The 23946-nt window shown below is 43.5% G+C and overlaps 1 protein-coding gene across 7 annotated transcripts in view; it reads left to right on the forward strand.

The window, feature by feature from the left end:
- The first annotated feature begins 4235 nt into the window (after positions 1-4235).
- ADAMTS12 (ADAM metallopeptidase with thrombospondin type 1 motif 12) overlaps positions 4236-23946 on the forward strand; it is a 331317-nt gene continuing 311606 nt past the window's right edge. For 2 of the 7 annotated variants that reach the window (XM_045038319.1, XM_045038323.1), the window contains exons 1-2: positions 4236-4843; positions 12560-12921. In XM_045038319.1, coding sequence (XP_044894254.1) covers positions 4717-4843; positions 12560-12921 — 489 coding nt within the window. In that variant the 5' untranslated portion in view covers positions 4236-4716. The remainder of the gene's footprint in view (positions 4844-12559; positions 12922-23946) is intronic. The other 5 variants (XM_045038324.1, XM_045038328.1, XR_006585936.1 and 2 more) reach the window with 5 other exon arrangements.

Genomic DNA, 23946 nt, shown 5'->3' on the forward strand with positions numbered 1-23946 from the left:
TCACCACCATCAGTTTCCACCACCACCCCACCCTTTCTTACCCTGCCAGTATTTCAGCACCCTTCTGGGACATTCCCTCTCAGGTGGATGCCCTCCTCACTCTGCTCAGGTTCTGATACCATGCAGTGTGTAGCCGTCTTACATTGATAACGATTTTACATTGCTGAGGCTCTGACACCTTTGTAATAGGCTGCTCCCTGACCCCCTCACACAACTTGGAGTCCCTCTGGCAGACCTCCCATATGAATCTCCCTCCATTAACCCAGTAAAATCTTGTTGTATTTCATTTTGATTAGGCTTAAGATGATCTACAAACTGAAATTAGTTTCAGTTTACTGCAACATTTTGATTTAAGTGCTACACATTTTTTTCTGAAATATGCTGCTTTCTTTCAGCCAATAGTATATTTCATTAATCAGGGATCCATAGCCTTCTCAGCCATGGCTTTCAAAGGGGCATTGCCATGACATTGTTTATTTAATTAAGTTGATTAATTACATTAGAAGAATGGTCAAAATGGAACCCACCTGATACAAATCCAGGTAACTTTACAAAATCTACAATGCATAGATTCCAGAATCTTCAGATTGAGCCAGGAAGGCAAACTCTCTGGGAGTTGAGTGTATGGAGTAGGCAGTGTTGATTATCCGTCCACCTACATATTGGATACAACTGGGTGGAAGAATAAAAGTGAACTTACACTTCTAAGAGTTACAAATACTTAGCTCCATATTCTTTTAAGACTGGAGAAAGGTTTAAAAGAAAATAGTACAAAACTGCCCTATGACCCAGCAATTGCATTACTAGATACTTACCCAAGGACACAAAAATACTAATTCAAAGGGATGTTTGCACCCCAATGTTTATACCAGCATTATCTACAGTAGCCAAATTATGGAAATAACCCAAGTGTCCAACAACTGATGAATGGATAAAGATGTGGTATGTATATGTATATGTATATGTATATGTATATGTGTGTGTGCGTGTGTGTGTATATTTATATATACACACACACGCACACACACACACACATACACATACAATGGAATATTACTCAACCACAAAAAAGAATGAATCTTATCATTTGTAATGACATGGATGGAACTAGAGAGTATTATGTTAACTGAAATAAGTCAGAGAAAGACAAATACCATGTGATTTCACTCATATGTGGAATTTAAGAAACAAAACAAATGAGCAAAGGAGAAAAAAAGAAAGAGAGAGAGAGAGAAGCAAGCCAAGAAACACACTCTTTCTTAACTATAAAGAACGAATTGATGGTTACCAGAGGGAAGGTGGGTGGGAGAATAGGTAAAATGAGTGATGGGGATTAAGGAATGCACTTGTGATGTGCACCGGGTGATGTACGAAGGTGTGGAATCACTATATTGTACATCTGAAACTAATATTGCACTGTATGTTAACTAACTGGAATTTAAATAAAAACTTTAAAAAAGTAAAGAAAGTAGTATATGTGACAACAACATTGAAATGCATGACTTTTGAAGACAATGTTTTGTTTCCACTTTCAAGTAGAGGTAAGATCCGACTACTCTTGAAAACCTCAGAGGAAGACTCTTCTCTCCATCCTTTGGGTTGACTTAGGAACAGCAGCTTGCCAACTATAAAGCGTGATACACTGATTTTTACCACGAGGTAGTGGTTGTGGTACTCAGGCAGGATTAACGGATGGAAAGTCTATTTTTATGACATGCCCATTTGTGATTCTTGGGGCAAAGTCCGGGTTGTTTTGGTTTTGGTTTTCATTTTGGTCGAAGTCAGTTTCTTTTGCCTTTCTAGTGTTAATGACAGCTCTAAAAAATGCAGGGACTAACAGTCCCTGAATGTCAGCTATCCCTTGTGCTACTATAGGCTTAGTTGGAAAGTATGAACTTCCAAAGCCTTCTTTGCTCATGAAACAGAGGGAGCTTTTTGTGAAGCATCTCATATCTTTTGTCACAATTTGCATTTTTGTACAGAAAATACTTCGCCATAAAGAACTAAACCACTACCTGAGATGCTATGGTGATGTCTGTAGATTGTCTGTATATCAGTGTTCTTAGTCCTTCCACTCTTTGTGAATGAGAGCATCACAAGGAGTCTTTAGTAAGATGGATTTGTATTTGATTCTGTTGGGTGGCTTGACTGAATCTTTTCTTTGTTTCTGAACCTCACTACTTTATCCTGTTTTTTCTCTTTGTACTGATGTGATCCTAGGCAAGTTGTATAGCCTTTCAGTGTTTTCTCAACTATAAATGAAGGATAGTAATAGTACCTGCCTAATAGGTTTTTGTAAAGATTAAATAAAGTAATACAGATACACAGTGTTTAGCAGAGTGCTTGATGTATGGTCAGTGTGTAGTCTATTTTATTGTTTCTGTTCATCGCTGTTATTCAGCACTTGGATTTTCATGTTTTTAAAGTCTTTTTTTCAATGGTAGTATATTTGCATCAGCTGGCTCGGGGATATCTTGGAGACTGCAGTGATTCACAGGTCTGGTGTTTATAGTGGGCATATCAGGAAATGTAGCTGGCTTTTTTTTTTTTTTAATTGCTACCACCCTTTGTCACCAAGAACATTTGTTACCTTTTTCCAATGAGTAGAGGAAAAGGTGAGTGGGATTAACTTTTCCCTCTACCCAGAGGAAACACCAGGCTTTGGGGGTATTTTGTAAATCCTGGAAAAAGGAGGAGGAACTTAGAATAGTGCTGAGCCATGTTGAACACGTGCTGAACTTAGAGACACGAATCGATAGTTGCACCACTGGTGCAGTCAGGTGAGTCTCAACAGCACCTGGAAATAAAAAGCAGGGAAAATCGGTGGTTAGGGTAAAACAAGGTTAGAGTTTGATGAGGAAGAGGTGTTGAAGGCACTGGTGAGAGATGATTTAAGGAGATGACTCATAGGCTGTGGATAGGCAGAAAAGGAGGTAACGGCAGAGAGATGTTTAAAGATTATGGGACAACCAAAGATGGAGAGGTCAGGAGATACGCAGTCCTTACTAGGCTGAAGACCCAAGGTACTGGGTACAAAGGTTTGGAAGGGCTGACAGAATACGAAGTTTTGGTGGTGGGCCCAAATTGTAATTACAAGGGTCCTTATAAATGGAAAAGGGAAGGAAAAGAGATAGTGTCAGGATGATGCCCTATAAGAGATTCAAAGGCCAGTGCTGACTTTGAAAATGGGGGAAGAGGGCAAGGAGCTAGGAGATGTGGTCTTAGAAGATAAAAAAGGCAAGAAAATGACTCTTCTCTGCCTCCAGAAAGGAAGGCAGCTGTGCTTGATTTTAAGCCAGTTAAGACCTATCTCAGACTTCTGACCTCCAACTGTATGATATTAAATTTGTGCTGTTTTAACTCACCAAGTTTATGGGAATTTGTAACGTGAATAATAAGAAACTAATTCAATATCGTGGTGCATATGTATCCAGCCCGAAGGATCCATGCCCACCACAAACCTGTGAGGACCACCTTTCACTTAGATCACCGCTTTGACGTTCCTGCCCAGGCCTGCGAGAGGTTGAATGAGTCGGTTTCCCCAGCCTCTCAAGGAACACATATGGTTGGCTGGAAGCCATGGAGAACCAGTATGGAGCCGAATTCCTCCTGAATGGAGTAAGGAGGCCTGTTTCAGCCCAGAGGTGTGAAATCTTGGCTGGATTATCCCAGTAAATTCTCAGGATGCCTGGCAAGCTCCCTGGTTTGCAGCATTGTCTCAGTAATGTAAAGCTTGAGCCTCTGAATGGATGTCTCCTCCGTGGGCAGCCTGTGCAGGTAAACTGGAGCGCTACCTTCACATGGTCTCCGGCTTGCTTATTTCCTCCACTCTCCTTACTGGTGAGTGGAGGTGGGCTAGGAAAGGTGGGGTTATAAAAGTAGAAGAGCACCAGAGACCTGCGGACCCAGCGTGGCTCATAATTATCTGGTCTCCTCACGTCTTTGTGGCGAAGAAGGGACTTGTCAAGTGTCGAACTAGAAGCTTAGCTCAGGCCATTTCCCTCTGCGTGACTTGGCAAAGAGAGAAATTGCCCATTACTTTTAAAAATGGAAGTCTTAGCTTGCCTTGGAAGGGAATCCCAGAGACGTCTGGCTGAGCGAGGGGTCTTGGTAGAGCCAGGTCAGGAAAAATTGGGAAACGGAGCCGAGAAGGACAGCCAAGGGGGCAGCACTGAGCTGGGGAGGGTGAGGGAGTGGGGTGCCCCGTGCCCCAGCTCGGCGCCCAGCACTCTCGGCCTGTATTTCAGCCAGGGAGGGCCGGCCTGGGGGGCCTCTCACTCGCCGTCCCGCCCAGGGCGGCTCTCCCGGGTCTCCCCCTATTTGGCCCGCGCGGCAGGGCTCTGGGCGGGGCCGGAGGAGCGCGGGGGTGGGAGGCCCGAGGAAGATGCGCGGAGTTGGCTGCGAGGCCGAGCGCGGAAGGCGGAGGGGTGGGGATCTTGGGTGGGCTGCCCCCTCCGCCCTGACCCGTTCCACGCCCCGCGGAAAGCGGGCGCTGCCAGTCGAATCGCTCCCCTTTCAGGAGGGAAGGGGGATCAAGGTAACTAGCCCCTTTCTGCTTAAAAAAGCCAAAGGAGATCGTGGGTAGCTTCGCAGCCGCTCCGTCCCACTCCTGGACCATGCACCCCTGCATCTTCCTGCTCGGCCACGGGCGAGGACTTGATTTCTTGAGCTGAGAGCTAAACCTCGTCGACTTTTCTTCTCCCCAACAACTGAATCATGCCATGTGCCCAGAGGAGCTGGCTTGCAAACCTCTCCGTTGTAGCTCACCTCCTTAACTTTGGGGCCCTTTGCTATGGGACACAAGCTCAGCCAGGCCCGGTGCACTTCCCGGACAGGAGGCAAGGTTAGTGGCTTTTCTTTATCTCCTTTGAAAACCGTGGTGGTGAGACGCGTGGAAAGTTGGTTGCTTCCCCATCCCCTCCCCCACTGGCTGAACTCTGCAAAGCCGTTTGGCTGAGTCGTAAGGAAGTCTAGGCTGGGAGCTCAGTGACATAGGGTGTCTCGGAATTCATTGTTGAAGGTGGTGATTCCTTAATTCTTACTGAAAGGCGAGTATCCCGGATCTCTTTCACACCAACGCTGAGGCAGGAAAGACCCAAGTGATAGCTGGTAACGCCCCCCTTTTGTCTTCTCTTTCAATGCTGCAGTGTTTCAATCCTCTATTTTTCAAATTCTGAACACGGAAAATGATTTTTTTTTTTTTTTTTTTTGAGTTCCAATCACCACTGGCAGTCATTGCAGTATTTTCAGTTAGTTTCAACTCTGGACAGGGGAGGGGAAATGTGATTCCGGCCCCCTGCTGAGTGAGTTTGGCTGTGTTTTGGTTTCCTGGAAAGATTAAGGCCTGTGTTTTAAAAATAACTGTTCTTTTGGGGGAGAATTTACCACCTTAGGGGCTCACCTTTCTCTGTCCTGCCTTCTTGATCACAGCTGGCTGCATCTCCTGAATGTCATGAAACTCATAATGCTATAGAAAACACTGGAAGAGGGTGTGATGACAGTTTGGTGTTATTTAAGCCTAACACCTTGAGCAGAGCGACACTGTTTCCTCTGCTTTTTTATTGGACTTGGAAGGGTCAGAGACACTTTCCCATTTGGTAGGGAGTTCCTTGGGCCGTCTAGGAGAAACAGAGCTCCATCAAGGCCTGAGTGGCTGGAGAAAGTTCCCTGCACCAAGACTGCTAAGGCACCCTGTATGTGTCAGCCCAGCAACCACTGACAACAGCCTTCTGGGGTTCAGGGACTGTTGTTACTGCCTCTATTTTAAAGATGAGGAAATTTGGTGAGTTTATTGGCCCAGCTCACAGTGGAGTGAGATTTTGAACCCAGGTAGCCTGGCTTCAGTGGCTGGCCTCTCAGCAATAATAGGGACAACACACACATACACAGACACACACAGACACATACACACTCACACACACACACAGACACACACACACACACACACACACACACACACAGAGCACTGCTTTAACATCCATTAAGTCCTGTGTTTGCTGACTGTGCTCCAGTCTTGAGAAGCTTCCCTAGCATTCTGACCCCCTTAATCCCCAAGACCACTTGGGTGGCAGACATCACGAGCTTGTCTTTGTTGAGGATTTCCACACAGGGTTCTGCCTACGTTGCAAAGTTCTAATACTGCTGAGAGCTCATCTGCTGTGACTTCGAGAGCCATCAGAAACAAGTCCCTTTGCTTTCCTTGGAAGCTGCAGCCCAAACACCACCGGGGTTAGATGTCAATCAGCCAGCACTTGCTTGTGTAAACGGTCCAGATACAATCTCCCACCCCCAAGTTTAAAATAGCAGCGTTTGTTTTTCTTTGAAAAACAGCCCCTTTGTGAAAAGTCTCTCTTCTGGCAGCACAAACAAAGCCTGTGAGCACTTCCCAGGGCATTTGGAGATGATTTGGTTCAAAGACACACATTCTCCTGGGTTGGATTGCAGCTCCCCTTGCTCCAGATCTACTTTGTAAGCGAATTCAGCTTCGTATAGAGCAGACACCACTGGGCTTTGCTCTCTCCTGTCTGGAAGGTGAGAGGTGGTTGTTTTCCTTGGTTACCATTGGGATTAGGTGCTGAGGGTATTTGATATTGAAAAATAGCTGTGAAGCGCCCTGAGTTTATTAGCGATGTGCAGATATTTAGGTTGTAAAAGCAATTTGTCTTTAAAAGACTTTTCTCCAGAATATTTGTTTTTAATCAACTCACCAGTGGATTTACAAGTAATCTGCATTTGGTACAACAGAAATTTCTGAGCAGGCTTTATTTAAAACTGAGTGGAGAGAGGGAGAAAAACTGAGGTGGGAGGGGGGGTGTAGAGAAGGAGAGAGGTAGAGGGAAGGGATGAGAAAATTCTAAGGTTTCTTGGTAATAGGATGACCTGGTTTTTGCCCCAAATGACCAGCCTGCCATTTCACAATGAGCCAAACTCCCAGTTTCCATTTCTACTCTGACAACATTTTTGAATCGCACCCAAGTTCAGAACCTTTAAACTGGCAAATCACTTCATATATCATGTCTCCCATCTTTCTTTTTACAGATGAAGGGGGGAGGGGTTAGGAGATGAGTCTGTCAGCACCTATTAAATGCCACGTCACCAGAGGGGTGAAAGGAATTACACAACATCCCACAGTTGGAAATATTCTAGTCCCATATAATCATTAACGTTCTTTCTAGTTCTAAGGGTTGGGCAGAGGCAGGATTTTAGCCCTGGGAAGGAGCATGGAGGCAAATCCAATCTTTCTTGGGACCAAAAATGGCAGATTTGACAAACTCTGTCCAGTATTCTTTCCATATCGCTCACTTGTGATATAGATACACGTGCAGTGCCTTCCACAAGATGTCTTGGTTCCCAACTAAGTATCAGAACAATGGGAAATACTGCTCTTGTACACAGCATACTGCCTCTCTTCTACAGCCAGTGACAGCCCCTTGGGGTCCTTATCCCTTGTACAGTCTGCAAGTCACTAGCTGCTTCTGTGGTCTCTTTTGCTCCTGGCGACTCTGAAATCAACAGGGCAGGCACTTTATCCCGTGGTGGAGATATGCTTTCTGCTGCATGGGTTTTGCAAGAACACAAGGAGTGTTTCAAGACAAACGTTTCAAGCGTACTTCAAGACAAATGTTCTCGTCATGTATCTATGCTCTTTGAAAAAATAAGGAAGGAAATTATTTCATATATTCTTTTAAAAATTTTTTAAAATTATAATTTAATTTTAGTTATTTTAATTTTATTTATTTTTGAGAGACCGAGCACGAGCGGGGGAGGGGCAGAGAGAGAAGGAGACACAGAATCTAAAGCAAGGTCCAGGCTCTGAGCAAGCTGTCAGTACAGAGCCCGACGCTGGGCTCGAACCCACAAGCTGTGAAATCATGACCTGAGCCGAAGTCGCACGCTTAACTGACACTTCAGTGCCACCCAGGCGCCCCTCATATATTCTTTTTTTTTTTTTTTTATTGTTTCTTTTTTTTTTTTTCAACGTTTTATTTATTTTTGGGACAGAGAGAGACAGAGCATGAACGGGGGAGGGGCAGAGAGAGAGGGAGACACAGAATCAGAAACAGGCTCCAGGCTCCGAGCCATCAGCCCAGAGCCTGACGCGGGGCTCGAACTCACGGACCGCGAGATCATGACCTGGCTGAAGTCGGACGCTTAACCGACTGCGCCACCCAGGCGCCCCCCTCATATATTCTTTTAATGAAAGAAGAGACTTCACAGTTTTAATATTTTATTTGTGTTAATTATCATAAGCAATTATGGTCTGGAGGTTAGTTGTCGTAGGGTTCGTGAGAAAATCCAACCTTGTGTGTTGTACTTTACAACTTTGAGGGGATCAACACTGTTCTCCACATTGTGACACATATAGTTTTCTATGATAAAAGTATATTTGAAAGGTTACAACAACCCGTGGAAGAGGATTATGAAAATGAACTATTACAGAATTTCATTGCGCTTTTTATTAAGAGTCTTAGAAATTTATTGTTCTCTAAGATGGAAATAATCAAAGTAAAGGGTAAGTATAGATTTAACCTAAGCTATAAAATCTGGCAGGTAAATATTCTCTCACCTCTTTCCATTCTTTCTAAGCAGAGGGTGAAAGATCGCTTGGTGTTGTGTATTTTCAAAAGCACTTGTGCCAACAGGCTCACTCAGATTTCTCATGAAGTATCATCCATGTTTGTGACCAAGGGTTTCAAGTCTAATTTTCAATAAGGCAAATCCAAGTATTTAGGGCTTATAATGTATTTCCATAAACCTGCAGATGGTAATGTGATTACAGTGAGTCTCAGTCCCTGCCCCTCCCCCCAGCCCTGTTGACGCCCCACCTTGACATCTGGTCTTAGTGGTAGATGCTTGAGAAGCAGCAAAGGCAGAGGTTAGAAGGGTGGGCTCTGGGGTCAGATTGCCCCAGAATGAATCCTCACCCCTCTTCATTGTCTTTTTTTTTTTTTTTTAATTTTTTTAAATGTTTATTTATTTTTGAGACAGAGAGAGACAGAGCATGAACGGGGGAGGGTCAGAGAGAGGGAGACACAGAATCTGAAGCAGGCTCCAGGCTCTGAGCTGTCAGCACAGAGCCCAACGCAGGACTCGAACTCACGGACCGCGAAATCATGACCTGAGCCGAAGTCGGCCGCTTAACCGACTGAGCCACCCAGGCGCCCCCCTCTTCATTGTCTTTTTACAGTGGAGGGAATGAAGGCTAGATGAGGGACGCTTAATAATACCTGTCCCAGAGAACTGTAAAGATTAGACAAGACCAAGTTGATATACTCTAAATGCTGTGCTTAACCATAGGAATGGTAAAAATGAGGAGCTCTTATTATTTCCTGACATCTTATTTCTCCATTCCTGTCATATCTCCTCTGAGCCGGGCTTTCTATTGGCCAAGGTCGTAGCTATCTCATCTTCCAAACTGAGTACCTACCGAGAGGAAGCCAAGGTGAGCATGGGATTCTCCCCTGTCTCTGCTTGGAGGTTACATCTATTTATGGCCATAGTGATCCTTGGCGGCCAAGTTTCTATCTTTAATACTAATAGTAGCTATTGAGTGCTATTTGTCGAGCACTCTTCTAAATCCATTACATATATTAATCCACTGGATCCTCAAAACCACCCTAGAAGGTAGGTAGATACTGTTATTACGCCCTTGTGTAGGTGAGGCAAGTGCAGTTGGGCCACCACATAAGTCACACCCCTTATGTACGTGGCCTCTTATTTCTGCCCACACTTATGGGCTGCCATGGCTTCGCTACTTGGTTTGCAGTCAAATGAAGAGGCAAAACTAGTCTTATCTCTTATTACTGTACCTGATAAATAGGCAGTTATTATCTCCATTTATTGCTGTGCAAATTGAGGCGTCTTAAAGAAGTCAAGCCGTTCTTTTCTTGTCAGATCATCATCCCTGGGGAAGTGGGGGGCAGGGGGCGGTGGTAGTATCACTTCTACTAGGTCATACTCTCTGCCAAGTGCACTGCTTATGTACGCGAAGGGAAGTGGCTAAGAACGTGGCTTTGAAATAAGAACCGTGAGATTTCAATATGGATAATGTTGCATATTGACTCTGTGCCCTCTCGTAGGCTCAGTTTCTTCATCTGTGAAAAGGGAATTCACTGAATCTGTGAATCACAGGTTGTGTGGGTACTGAATGAGAAGAGACCTGTGGTACTTGGATCATAGCAGGTGGTCATGAAATGGTTACTGTGGTCATTATCATTACATTATTATATAGCCAGCTTATGTTGGCTTTCCTAAAAATCCATTAGATCAAAAGCAACTAGGTCAAAGGCTCTAAATTTGTTTGCTTCTTTATTCTTTGAACAATAGTTGCTAGAGCTTAGGCAAGCTTTTTCTTTCATTTTATACTTTCAAAAATCATGGTGAGTTCTTTGAGATGTATGTTCAGAGACAGGTCTTATAAGGGACACGGAACTTCTCCTGAGAAGAGTCAGCATCTGGGCAGTGACCAGTCCAATGGGACTGCTGGTCCCATTGCAAGATGATGGCTATACTCCATTAAATAAGACTTTTTCTGCCCTTAACTTCCATCCACTGCTCATCCTGGGGTAGCCAGAGGTGTTGCCATGAGTAGTAGAAGAGAAGAGTAACTGAGAATAATACTGTGGAAGTCAACCACATCCACCCTTGCCCCACCTAACCTGGCCTTTCCTCTCCTAAGGTCTGAACTTGGAAGGGCAGTGAAACTCTGATATTAAAGATGTCCAGATATTCCTTGGGGAGTAGGCAGTACAGAGGACTGAGTCAATTTGACTCCTAGGTCATGGCACACTAGCATCATCATTTTGTGCAAAACCCCTTTCTGGTTTTATTTTTTTATGCATTTTTGTCCCCACTCCCATTCCTCCTCACGGAAAACCATTTTAATGGGTTCCATATGTATTTTTTTGCATATGTTCTGGCAGACTTTGTATTATTGTTTTTGTGTGCATGTATTTTCCATTGATGTAGATGGCTCTGCATTCACTTGTATCTTATTTTTCAGTGAACATTGTTTTTAAAGATTTTTCCATGTTGCTATGTGATCTATTGCTCCTAAGTGCTGCAATTAGAAGCAATGGGTCTGGATTTTTTACACCTAAACATTGAGACTATTTATTAGTACCTAAGAGTGAAAACTCTGTGCTCTGCCCATATTTCATTCAAGGCAGAAGTGAACAATTTCACAAAGTGTGTTTGAAGGCAGTTGTCTGGCAGGGGGAGGGTGGGGTGGGGTGGGGTGGGGGGAGGGGAGGCTGTTTTATAAATGTATTCCATGAAGCCCAGTTCTTATAATGAACCAGCCACAAACATACTCCCTGATACAGCAACACGTTACAAGCCAGGCTGCCACGTGCAAGGTTCTAGGCTCCAAAGGCTTTGGGAATAAAGTGCGATGAACAAAAGGCCTTGTAAAATGAGACCATTCTGGGAGCTACAGGAAGTAAGGCCTTGGGTGAGGGTCCAAAGGAGGGAGAAAGAACTTCAACCAGGGACTTTAAGTGAAAGAAGAGGGGGAACTGGAGTTGAGACTTAAAACATACATGGGAATGCACAGAGTATTGGTAGAAAGTGCAAAAGACACTGTAGCTGGGGCGGTAATACGAACAAAGCAACGCAACCTAGAAAGTGCAAGAAATCCATCTAGGAGGTGGCAAGTGGAATTTGTTTCTCTCTCTCTTCCTCCCTTGCTCCTTTTCTTTTCTTTTCTTTTTTTTTCTTTCCTTTTTTTCCCTCTAAAGCAGAAGATTAGTTATTTTATGAAGTGGCTACTGGTTTGCTGGAAGTAGCCTGTAATCCCGAGTGATGATTAGCCCCTGCTAGAGAGACTCCTTGTTATTCTCAAACATCAGAATGAAGAGGAGGGGGCGGGGACTTTAAACACAAATGAGTCAAAAGGCCTATGTCCCTGTGTGTGGCAGAGACGAGTGTTCCTGTCTAGCATTTTTTAAAGTGGCAGGGTTCATCTTACCCTTTTATTTTGTGTGTTTTGTAAAAATAAAAATAAACATCCAAGTTTCTTTAAGCAGCCTTTGCTACGTTGCAGAACACTTAGGCTGCAACGGGTGTGAAGTTTGTCAGAGTGTGTATGGTGGGTTAGCTGTTTTTTCATTTTCCCTCTAACCTGAGTTAATGGGAAGTTCCTGAGACGTTTAAGCTCTTTGTAATAAACAGCCAAGCTCTGTGATTTGTACTAATGAACTCAAGCCTCGAAATATGAAATATTCCTTATACTGACCTTGCCCCTTTTCTAACAGTACTCATGCATTAATTCTCATTTTAATCTGTCTCCCGCAAAGCATCTGCCGTCCAGAGCTGTGCCTTTGTGTCGGTGCAGACTGCCACGTGTCGTCAAGCAGGGGCCCCGAGTCAATTTGAGTTGTTCAGGGAATTTACTGTTGACAGTACGTGCGTGGTAGACACAATCTGTAAACTTCAAGTCAGCAGTGGTATTTTGCAATCCGCGAGCTGAAGTCTAAGTTCCAAATAGCAGAGCATTCACCTTGCCACAGACTCATCAGGGAACTCCCTCGGTTTTATTTTTTGTGTCCTTTTCTTTCAGCGCATTTTGTCAAGGCCCTGCCAGAATATCACGTGGTGGCTCCTGTCCGCGTAGATGCCAGTGGGCATTTTCTATCACATGGCCTGCGCCATCCCATCACCAGCGACAGGAGGAAGAGAGATTTGGATGGCCCAGAGGATCGGGTGTACTATAGAATTTCCCACGAGGAGAAGGACCTGTTCTTCAACTTGTCAGTCAATCAGGGATTTCTTTCCAAAAGCTATATCGTGGAGAGGAGATACGGAAATCTTTCCCGTGTTAAGATGGTGGCTTCCTCGGCACCCCCCTGCCATCTCAGGGGCACAGTTCTGCAACAGGGCACCAGAATCGGGGTTGCAGCACTCAGTGCCTGCCAGGGACTGGTGAGTGCCCGGGTCCATCACTTACCTCCCTTCTCTGTCCCCAGGCCCCTATAGTCTCGTCCTGCATGTCCAGCACCAGTGGGTTCACAGACACATTCAGCACATGCACATTGAACACTTGTGATGAGGGTGGTCCAGGCTGCCAAATGGGCTGGGGAGAAATGCAGAAAATCACATAAAAAGTGGATCGATCTGGGAGGTATGGAGAGTCAAGGCCCTGAGGGTTCAGAGCAGGGAGGGTTCAACCGGGAACAGCATGGGAGGAGGGGAGGATTGGAGGTGGGTCTTCAGTCTCTGCGGGGGCTCCGAGGGTATTGTGACTGACTGGCTGGCCGGCCCTTTGGAGTTAGGAAAACCTGAATTTGGACTGAGAGGCTTACCAGTGGTGAGTAGCTGCTATGGCATAATGGCTGACTATGTGTACTTCGTAATCAGATTCGGTGTGGGAAGTTAGGCAGTCCGTTTATCCCTTTGTGCCTTTGTTTGCTCGTTTGTAAAGTGGAGATAATGGCAGTACCCAACTCATAAAAAAAGGGTTGGCAAAGTATGGCCCACAGACCAAATCTGGACTGCCTCTTGTTTTTTATAAATAAGGTTTTATGGGAACACAGGTAAGCTCATGTGTTTATAGTGTGCATGGCTGCTTTCAAACTACAACAGCAGAGCTCAGTAGTTGGGATAAGGACTGTATGGCCCACAAGGCCCAAAAATTGCTCTCTGACTTTTACAGAAAAAATTTACCGGCCCCTATAGTACAATATTGTGAGAATGAAATGAATATATATATATATATATATATATATATATATATATATATATATAAAACTTAGAAGAACACTTGGTAAATAATACAGTCAATGGATGTTGGCTGTCATTATCATTTTTTTTGTGTGTGTGTTTCCAATATGCCAGGTACTGGAATGTGTCGTTTATGAGGTGGTTTATGTACATTGTCCTCTTCTGCCCCCCACCCCCCCCATCTTTGTTATTTTTCTAGATGATGAAGATTGGAGAAGTTGAATAACTTTATTGGGCAGTTATTTTGAGCCTGAGTCCTTCTACCCCTTACCAGGCACCCCCAATCCCCTCATCTCCCCTAGTTTTGGGGAACCACTAGTCTACTTTCTGTCTCTGTTGCCTGCGTATTTAAAATCCTTGGTTTAATAAGCTTTTCAGGAGATTCTGATGCTCACTAAAGTTTAAGAAGCACTGGCCCTGATCAAACATTAGGATCAACCCAGGAGCTTTTAAAAAGTACCCGTTCCCCACCCCTCTTCCCAGATGTTCTGATTTACCTGGTCTGAGGGTGAAGCGCAGACATCAGTATTTTTTTAAAGCTCCGAAGAAAATTCTAATGTGTGGTAAATGTTGACAGCCAATGAATTAGTGTGAGCAGGTATTAATTAGCAATATTAGTCAATATTACTCTACAGTGGCAGCTCTTCCCAAGTAATTCTAACATGCAGCCAGGGCTGAGAACCGCTGCTCTCAATTGCCCCCTCTTTTCCTCTTGTGCTTTCTAAGGGAGATTGCACACTGGTTAGCATTATGTCAGGCTTGGAAACAGGATGCTGGGAGCTTTTCAATTTCAAATGGCCCCAGGGAGCAGAGCAAAGTACCATGTGGGCATTTTCAGATTCAGATTCCAGATTCATTCTAAGTACAGGAGCACAAAGAAGCAAATATTAACTAATGGACTAATGTGGTAGCCAGGATGATGGAAACTTTTAGATTCAAATCACTAAATGATTTTGTCAGAAGAACCAATCTACTGGGATTAGTTTTGAGCCTTTCACACAGAATTGAACAGTTAATGATAGTTATAAAATAAGCCATAAAATCCAAATGAGTTTCTTTCCTTTCTGTGAACATACGAACTGGCTGGCTTCAAGTTCATTTGCTCGTGTGCCATCATCGTCAGTGCCTCTCATCAAAAGGATAGTGGTTGGACTTGTGTCTGGTTTCCCCTGATCACTTGTCTGGGATCTGACCTCTGGGATATTTATTTTCCTTTTCACCAAAACAGGACCCCACACTCAAATTCACAGGATGGCAGGCTTAGGATGTATATTGGCTTTTAAGCCCCTCACCATTCCTAAGGACAGAGGTGGCATTTGGGAAAGCTTTCTGAGGAAGAAAACACTGTCATGTAGAACAAGACATGAGATTTTCCTTCCTCTGGCTCAGAGCTGGCATATTCTTTGCTTTAGATATAGCCATCGTAATGCTGGAGGCTGTGTTCTCTTAGAGTTGCCTAAAATTTAAGGTCAATTTAGTGTCCCTTGGAGCAGGCTCAGATGGTTGCGGATTGCAGACCCAAGAAAGGTCACTCATGACAGGGTGTGGGATGGCCTCCTTCCTCCATTTAATACCTTCCACACACCTCTGGTCCCCATCCTCTTGGGAGCTGCTCTCAGACAGTCAGCCCATGTCCTGCCCAGCAGCCCCTCCTTGGTCATCTTTAACATTCTCACCACCCTCTCTCTCCTCTGAAGTCTTTATAACCTTAAAGTTACAGAATTTTTTTTTTTTGAACAGTTTAGTTGATTTGTTCCATTCTAAGTTTTTTGATGGAGAGACTGTGTTGTTTAATCAATTAGACTTAGAATTGATCCTCAGTGGGAGTCATTACCTGTGAGAATTCCAGTGGGGTGGTTTTGGATTTGCTATTGCCAGGGACCCTATCTGATTTGCTCCAGGCTACTTTGTTGTTAGTATTTCAGCTGAGATTTTCTGCAAAATGTTATCCTGCACATTTGTGTATGATATGGGACTGGGGTTCAGATTCTTCATGGGTACCCCACCTCCACCGAGGGCTCAGTCTAGGCTCCCAGATACCTGAGTCAGTAAATATTTGTAATGTTTTTATTTTAATAAATATTTTAAATTTTTGTTCACAGTCAGGGACAGTATTTCTCAGCTCAGGCTTTATTAAAGTGAATATGGTTTTTGGCTCTATCCTAAACCCTAACCTCAATTCCCACCCCTACTGGAGAATTAGATCCTGACCCGAATCCAAATAGCTCTCTTTCTCAGGGGCCACTCAGCTTCAACTCCCCTTCAACTCTCTTTCCTTTTGCCTTTTGGCACCTTGAGATTTCCTTTCTTGATCTGAGCTCAACGATGGATTACAATTTTCAAAGAGGTATTCTTAGTTTTTTTTTTTTTAGTTAAACTTTTTATTTTGAGATTGTTGTGGATTCATATGCAGTTGTAAGAACGAATACTGAGAGATCCCGTGTACGCTTGACTCAGTCCCTCCCAGTGGTAGCATCTTACAGAATTACTGCACAGTATCATAGGCAGCAGTTTGACATTGATATAGTCAAGATGCCCAACATTTCTATCACAAACAGTTCCTCATGTTGTCCTTTTACAGCCGTACCCATTTCCTTCCTGCCTCTCTCCCCTCCTTATGTGTACATTTTGTATCTAAGTCATAATCCATTCTGAGTAAATTTTTGTATAAGATGTGAGACTTAGGTAGAGGTTCATTCTCTCTCTTCTTTTCTTGTGGCCTATGAGTGTCTAACTGCTCCAGCACCATTTGTTTTAAAAAGGCTAACTTCCCTCCTTTGAATTGTTTCTACGTTTGTGAAATTCATTTGGAGATATTTTTGTGAGTCTGAGTTTTGTGTTCTATTCCATCAATAGAATCTTTATTGCTATAGCTATGTAAGTAGTCTGGAAATCTAGTAGACTGATTCCTAACATTTTATTTTTTCCCAAAATTGTGTTTGTAATTCTAGTTCCTTTGCCTTTCCATATAAATTTTAGAATAGTCTGACCACAAAAATGTGCTGAGATTTTGGTAGGAATTATATAAACGTATATATAAACTCGTAGAATTGACGTTTGTTACAGTTAGTCCAGTCGATGAACAGGATAAGTTTCTTCCACTTCTTCCCATGAGACCTATCCAGGTTGACTGGACTGGTTGGAGTAAAAGGTCCACGATGCTTGGTTTTCTCTCCTTCCCAAGGTGAGAATTCTATAGCTCCTTAGAAGGGATTCTAAATCTCACTCTGATGGCATTTCTCACCAGGAAATCTCCCAGACATTGTCCTCGAATGTATCACCCATTAGTTGGGCTGTCCTTATGGACCAGCGGGCTTATCCCACCTGTAGGGTAGTTAGCGTGAATAGAGAATGAGGCTGTTAAATGAACTGTAATAATTGCTTTGTATTTTTTTAATTTACTTTTCTGGGTCAGAGAATTTATTTGGGGAAAAATCAGTGAAACCGCTTTTGCAAATCTGTTCCCTTTGTTTGTTTACTCATATTTATTCTTGAAGTATTCTGGTTTGGAGAGTTTTTTGATTCTAAATCAGATAGAATGATAGTTTCTTCTGCGCTGAGCCTCACTGTCTCCCCCACTGCTGAAAGATGGCGCCTGGTGGGATGACCACATTTTATTCACAGGTGAGATTCTGCTTATTGATTCAGAGCACGTTTGGAGAAGAGTCTTCTGTGCTGTGACCTAAGTTTCTATGCCTCATTAGTATGATCTATGATTTCTTTTCAGTTTGCAGAATTCTAGTGTCTAAACACTGTTTATAGGTTTTTAAGTGTCCAACCTGTCTCAAAAGTTGTAGCAAGAACCTTCATTTCAGTGACTGCCTTAACCCCCTTGCAAACTATTCCTACACAAAAACATAGATAATTACGTTAGTCAGCCCTGCCTATTTCATGCTGTTGTAGATAACAGCTCTAAGTACTTTTGAAAAGTATCCAGTTCTCTTGTTGGCTTAGTAAGAGTAACTGAATCTCTTCACCTACCTTGTTGGGGCACCTCATTAAAACTGCTCTAGTCAGGTCATCAGTGAACTTTGTGTTGCCAGTGGGTGCCTCTCTGTTTTCACTGTACTTATGTTTCAGCACTGTTTGACACAATTTCTATTTTTATGTATTTTTTTCTCTGGGCGTAAGTGGTACCGCATTATTATGGTTTTACTCCTACCTACCACCCTGAGAGTTCTGTCTCAACATCCTTTGCTTCTTTCCATATCTTTAACTACTAGAGTGTCCCAGGGCTTTGTCTGTAGCTCCCTCTTCTCTAACTTCATCCTCTGTTAGGTGATCCTGACCAGTCCCAAATGCTGTCTACTCCTCTGTCAGTTTATCTGACCATCTGTCCTTCGTTTCATTCATTATCTATCATTATCATCGATCTAATCATCTATTTGTATGATTATCTATTGTATCTATCTATCTATCTATCTATCTATCTATCTATCTATCTATCTATCATCTATATCATCTAGCTCTATCTCTGTACATGTATGTGAATAACTACTAAATTTATGTATCTAACTCTGATATTTCCTTGCAACTCCAACTGTATTTGCCATTTCCACACGTATGCCAGATAGGAATCTCAAATTTGACATGTTCATAGCAATACTCTTGATTCCCTCCTCCTGCCATTTTCCCCATTGTTGTACGTGTCAACTTTATTCTTTCAGTTGTCCAAAACCCATGGACTCATCCTATGGTTGACTCATCTCTTTCTCTCCTACTCTGTATTAATTCTTATCAGCAAATCCTGTCAGCTCTTCTTTCAAACTATGTGCAGAATCTACCCCTCTTACCACTTCCACATTCTCAACAGGGGTAGTTTTGTCCTATAGGGGACATTTGGCAATGTCTGGAGATATTTTTGGCTGTCACAATTGGGGAAGGGATGACTACTTCGGGCTTCTGGTAAGTAAAGGCCAGTGATGTTGGAAACTTTCTACAAACCACAGAATGACCCTCCCCGACAAAGGATTGTATGGTACAAAATGTCAATAGTTTCGAGGTTGAGAAACTCTGCCCCAGTTCTAGTCACCACTGAATTGACCTCCCAAGTGGTTCCTCCACTTCCTCTCAATTCCCTGCAAGCCATTTCTCACGTAGTGGCCAGATTGGACTTCTAAACACATTTCTAGAGCAGTGCACTCTACTGCTTAAAATCTCTACTTATTTCCCATCATAGCAGAATAAAATCCGAATGTCTTGTCTTAGCTTCCAATATCCCTCTGGCCTGGTCACTGTCTACCTCCCTGGCCTCCTGCCCCATCACCTTGCCCTCCAGCCACACTGACCTTTCTGTCTTTCAAATGTACCAAGCACACTCTGGCCTCATCGCCTTTGCATTCATGTTCCCTCTGCCTAGAACACTCTTCCCTCAGATTTCTACCTAGCTGCTCCTTCTCGTCGTTAGATCCCAGCTGATGATCTTCCCTGACCACTGAATCTAAAGTAGAAACCTCCAGTGTTCTACCACATTACCCATTTTATTTTTAAAAAGAACCTATGATACCTGATGTTTTCTTTTATTTTTTGCTTAACTTTTCTTTTCCTCACCCTGTCTTGTTCACACATGTTTAGCTATGTTAGATAGTAAACCTTCAGTGAATACTGGTTGAATGGATGGAAATGTTTGTTTCAGCATTTAGCCTTTTACTGCCCCAAGTTTTTGTAGACCTCCCCCAGGCTGTGGCTTCACAATGAGATTATATTTCCTCAATTACCCAAACAACGACTTGAACACCACCTATTGACTTCTATGGTACAGTCTGCTTAAATGGTCCCTAAATCACTTCTAGTGGGTTCCCAGGGCACTGGCTCATTGTGGCAGTGTGATGTTGCTCTGCTCTATGGCCCTCTTGGGTTCATCACCCTAAGAGCATTGTGACTGCCACTATCATGTTGACTTTGGGAAGAGGACACTGTTATCAACGTTGCTATTCTCTTCTGAGCCTGGGTCGGGCCTTTTCTTAGTTCTGTAAAGCACATCAGATTCCAAACTGTAATTATCAGTAAGACTTTTTGGAAAGTTTGCATATAAAGGGAAGGAAGGTACGATACAAATAACAACTTAAAACTTCTCTTCACCTTGGCTGTGCTGAGTGTAGGCTGAGTTTCAAAAGGGTCTCTAACCAAGCACTTGGCCTTTTGATACGTAGCAAAGATCACCCCACCAGCAATCTCCTTGCAAAAGGGTGCACTGAAACAGAATTCTTTACTGAGTCCTGGGCCCAATCATGAGGCCTCTGATAAAGGAGGAAAATTTCCCCACCCCAGGCTGAGTCTTATCTTTGTTTCTCGTGCTTCTTCTCAGGTGTTTCCTGCAAGGAATAGCTACTTGCTTCATGGGCAACCCCAATCTAAAGCAGCTGGGCCCCACAGGGTACTTTGTACCTAGTAAACCCCACAAAAGTGCCCTATCAAGGGGAGGGTGGAGGCCTGAAATCCAGATCAGGATCTGCCAACTGAACCAAATCCCAGTTTCAAGATGAAAAGAGGGTTTGTTATAAACCCTTTGCCCAAAGTGGAGCATCTTTTTGTAATTTGTCTACCTAGATGGGTGCCGTTTAAAATTCATCTGTCTGAAAGGGACACCTTTTAAAAATTATCTGTCTCTCTTGCACACCTTCTTGCAATTTGCATACATGTGTGCTACTGCAATAGTCACGGAGCCCCTTCCCCACAGGATTTGGCCTGGCTCTGTGGCTCCCGGATGACAGTCACATGGGGACACAGTCATCCATCACCAGCATGTTTCCCAAAGCCTAAGGTACTCGGTTTCTTGCAACAGGTAGGAGAGGTGGGGAGTTTATGTGCATTAATAACAGATCCTTTTCCATTGAGGTATCGCAAGTCTCGGCCAGTGCTTTTTCCCAATCTCTCCTTCAGTTCAAGGTGAAGAACAGTCTGTGTCCAATTCCTGAAACTATTGGGCTCTTTGTTTCTGATCTGCAGTGAACAACTGCTTGAGCTGCAAGACAAGGGAGGAGGCCTTCTCAAGAAGAGAGAGTTAACATAAATGCTCAGATCTTATCAGGCTGTCTAGAGAAAAACAATTTCTCCCATACAGATGCACAAATTATAGTGAAACGTTTCTGCTGAAACATATGCCCAATAGCGATTCTGAAGGCATCCTTCTGTTTCCTTGTTTAGCTATCTTTACATTGAGGTGAAGAGAATTTTAATTTTTGTCTTCCAAACAAACGGAAGGTATGCTCCAAAAAGAAATTGAATCTTAGGATGTAGGACAGTAGGAAGCTTTGGAATTGTCTTCCAGCTTCTACTAGAAAGATACCAGTTTTTGCTGGGATAGGCTGTTACATCATTTTAACTTTGTAAACGTTGTTAGATTCTAATTTCCCCAAATCCTAGAATTAAGTGTTCTCGTGTTTTGCTGTGTGAATGCTGTAAATGAGATCAGTGGCATTTAAAACTCTATGCTCTATGATGGTGCCTCCATTGAGAGAGGGGTGCGCTTCACTCCACATTACTCCCTTAAAGGCAGTTCAGTTCTTGGCCCAGATGGAAAGTTCTGCCAGTTCCTTTTCCACACAAGCAAATAACATAACCATCTCTGCCCTCTTGTTCTTGAACTCCGGCTGCAGCCCAGGGTGATGTAGCTGACGAATGAAATCCACTGGCAGAACTCTGTGGGAAAACTCCCAGAGTGGCTTCTGGCCTTGCTTCCTGATCTGGAACTTTGTGGCTCCTTTGCCGAAAACAGTCGTTTGAGTTGTGGGATGCCTGTGTGTCAGGTTTTGGTGCTCCTCGCCAGGAGGGAGGGAAAGTAATGCTCTGTGTATCCCCTAACTCTGCTCCCAGGCTGAGGAATTCCTTGTGACCCCTGACGTTTGGGGGTTGCCTGGTCAGACCCATGATTACTCAGAAGTGAGACTTTGGAACTGGCTGGCGGGAGATTTGTCCCTATCGGTGCTTTGTGTTACAGGCTCATAAACATGAGCGTTATTTTCTCCCCTCCTCTTTTTGCATCTTTCCACTTCCTTTTCAATTTGGCAGGTTCATCTTGTGAGTTCCCAGCATGATGGATTGGAAATGAGAGAGAGAACTGAAGACCGTATACTTCAAGAAGCAGCATTGTTTTCTTTCTTTGCTGGATCTTGAATTAGGGACCTGTGGGCCAGGTATAGGTCAGGAGAAGGAATGACCCTCATCTTATGGGAGATAAGAGGCCAGAGCTCTGTTTGTTATTGGGTTAATTACTTGACTTATGGGTCCACACAAATACAGATACAGATGTCACTCCCTTCTCCTGTATATCTCTTCTCTGAAGTCTTTATTTTGAACCTCATTTCTGTTTTCATTACAGTCACTGAAGATTGGGTGTCCGGAGTTTCCCACTTGATGTTCATAGATTAATATTTCTCTCCTTTTTTGATCGAGTACGAGTCACAGGTCCAGGAAGCTTAAATATTAGCTTTCAGAAAGCTCTAGTTCCTTTCAAAAACATTTCCATTGACTAACAGATATTAATAAGATCTTTGAAAAATGAGAAAATAGGAGGCCTGGGTTTTAGGTTTTGTAACTGAAAAACGTTTTACTTGCTTGTTGGAGATGGTTTTTCAGTGTGACATAACTAATTTATTTTTGGCCGGACAGTCTGTGTTAGAGAGCCATAGCAGGTCTGTGGAGACTTGGCATGTTTTTCATACAGAGCAGTCCCACTGGATTTGGGAGTCAGAGGAGCTGGGCTCAAGTCCTAGTTCAATACTAACTAACGATGTGATGTTAGTTGAGATCCTTTGCCTTTTTGGGTCTGTTAGTTGAGTGGATTGGGTCCTTGCTACTAAATGTGTGGCCCATGGACCGTCAGAATGTGCATCACCCGGGAACTTGTTAGTAATGCAGATTCTCAGAGCCTACACCTGACTTGCTGAATCAGACCTACATTTTAATAAGAGCCCCAGGTAATTTGTATGTGCATTAAAAGTTGACAGGCATTGACTCACCAAACCCAGAGATACTAGTTCTGTTTGAGTTCACCCTTTTACATATTGCATCCTTCCTGCAAATTTTTGGCCCAAATATCTAGTGAAGCTTAGAAACAGTGGGGGGGGGGGGATGCTGTTGTTCTGATCAATGTTGATGGATAGAAGGGTGGAAGAGGAATCTTAGAAAATGCGATTCAAAAAAAGACCGAAAAGATACATGAGACCTGGGAGCCAAATGAGGCAGGTGATGGTGGCCAGATATACTCTCCATCATCCTTTGCTGCTCTTCTGACTTCCACAGCATTTAGCTCTATTAGAACCCTTGTCCTTGACATGAACAGCTCTTACCAGGACAGCTTCCAGTCGTTCTCAGGTTATTTGATCTCATCTCTGGTGAGTATGCTAAGCAATAATCTTTTGTTTTGGTGTCTTCACCTAAGCTGTTGAGAAGTGGCTTTCTGGGCCCCCCAAAGGCTAGGAGGGACAATAACAACCAATACATTTAGACTTTCATTTCCACTCCCAAGGGGATGGAGCCTGGTTGATGCTAAGTTTGGGTTAAGAACGAGGAAACCTTAATGTTTATAAATATTCCCTTAAGAGACTGTGAGTGTGGAGTTTTCCAGGATGTTCAGGAAAGTCTAGGAATAAAAGGGCAATGGCAAAGCAAAGATGGGGCTTTCCTCTCAGCCCTGGGAGGACACTATCCATGCAGAGAGGACCACTTATGTCAGTGCACCCCACAGTCAACAGGGACAGGAGCCCCGGCCTCCACTCCTGGTCCAGACCACTTACTTCCATTAAGTTCTATATCCTTGACTAAATACTGTGCATATGCTTCTCTTTCTACTCCTCACAAACCATCTGGTAACACCACAGTTGTCCTGTTCCCCTTCTTCAGTGATTACACTTGGTTTTTTGCTTTTAAGACTTTTCAAAATAGTCAAACACGAAAATCTTCGTCTAAACACACACGTTACAAAAATATGATCTTCTGAGATTTCCCAGTAGTGTATGTTGTTGTATTTGTTTATTTCCCTCCTTGAGACATTTGAAGTATTCATTGAAAGAAAAAGACTTTCAGGGGCACCTGATCGGTTTGATTGGTTAAGCGTCTGCCTCTTGGTTTCAGCTCAGGTCATGGCCTCACGGTTCATGAGTTCGAGGCTCGAGTTGGGCTGTATGCTAGCAGCTCAGAGCCTACTTGGGATTCTCTGTCTCCTCTCTCTCTGCCCCTCCCCCACTTGCTTGTGCTTGCTCTCTTTCTCAAAATAAATAAACGAAA

The sequence above is a fragment of the Felis catus genome, chromosome A1, assembly GCF_018350175.1.
Source record: "Felis catus isolate Fca126 chromosome A1, F.catus_Fca126_mat1.0, whole genome shotgun sequence".
Classification (NCBI taxonomy): Eukaryota; Metazoa; Chordata; class Mammalia; order Carnivora; family Felidae; genus Felis; species Felis catus.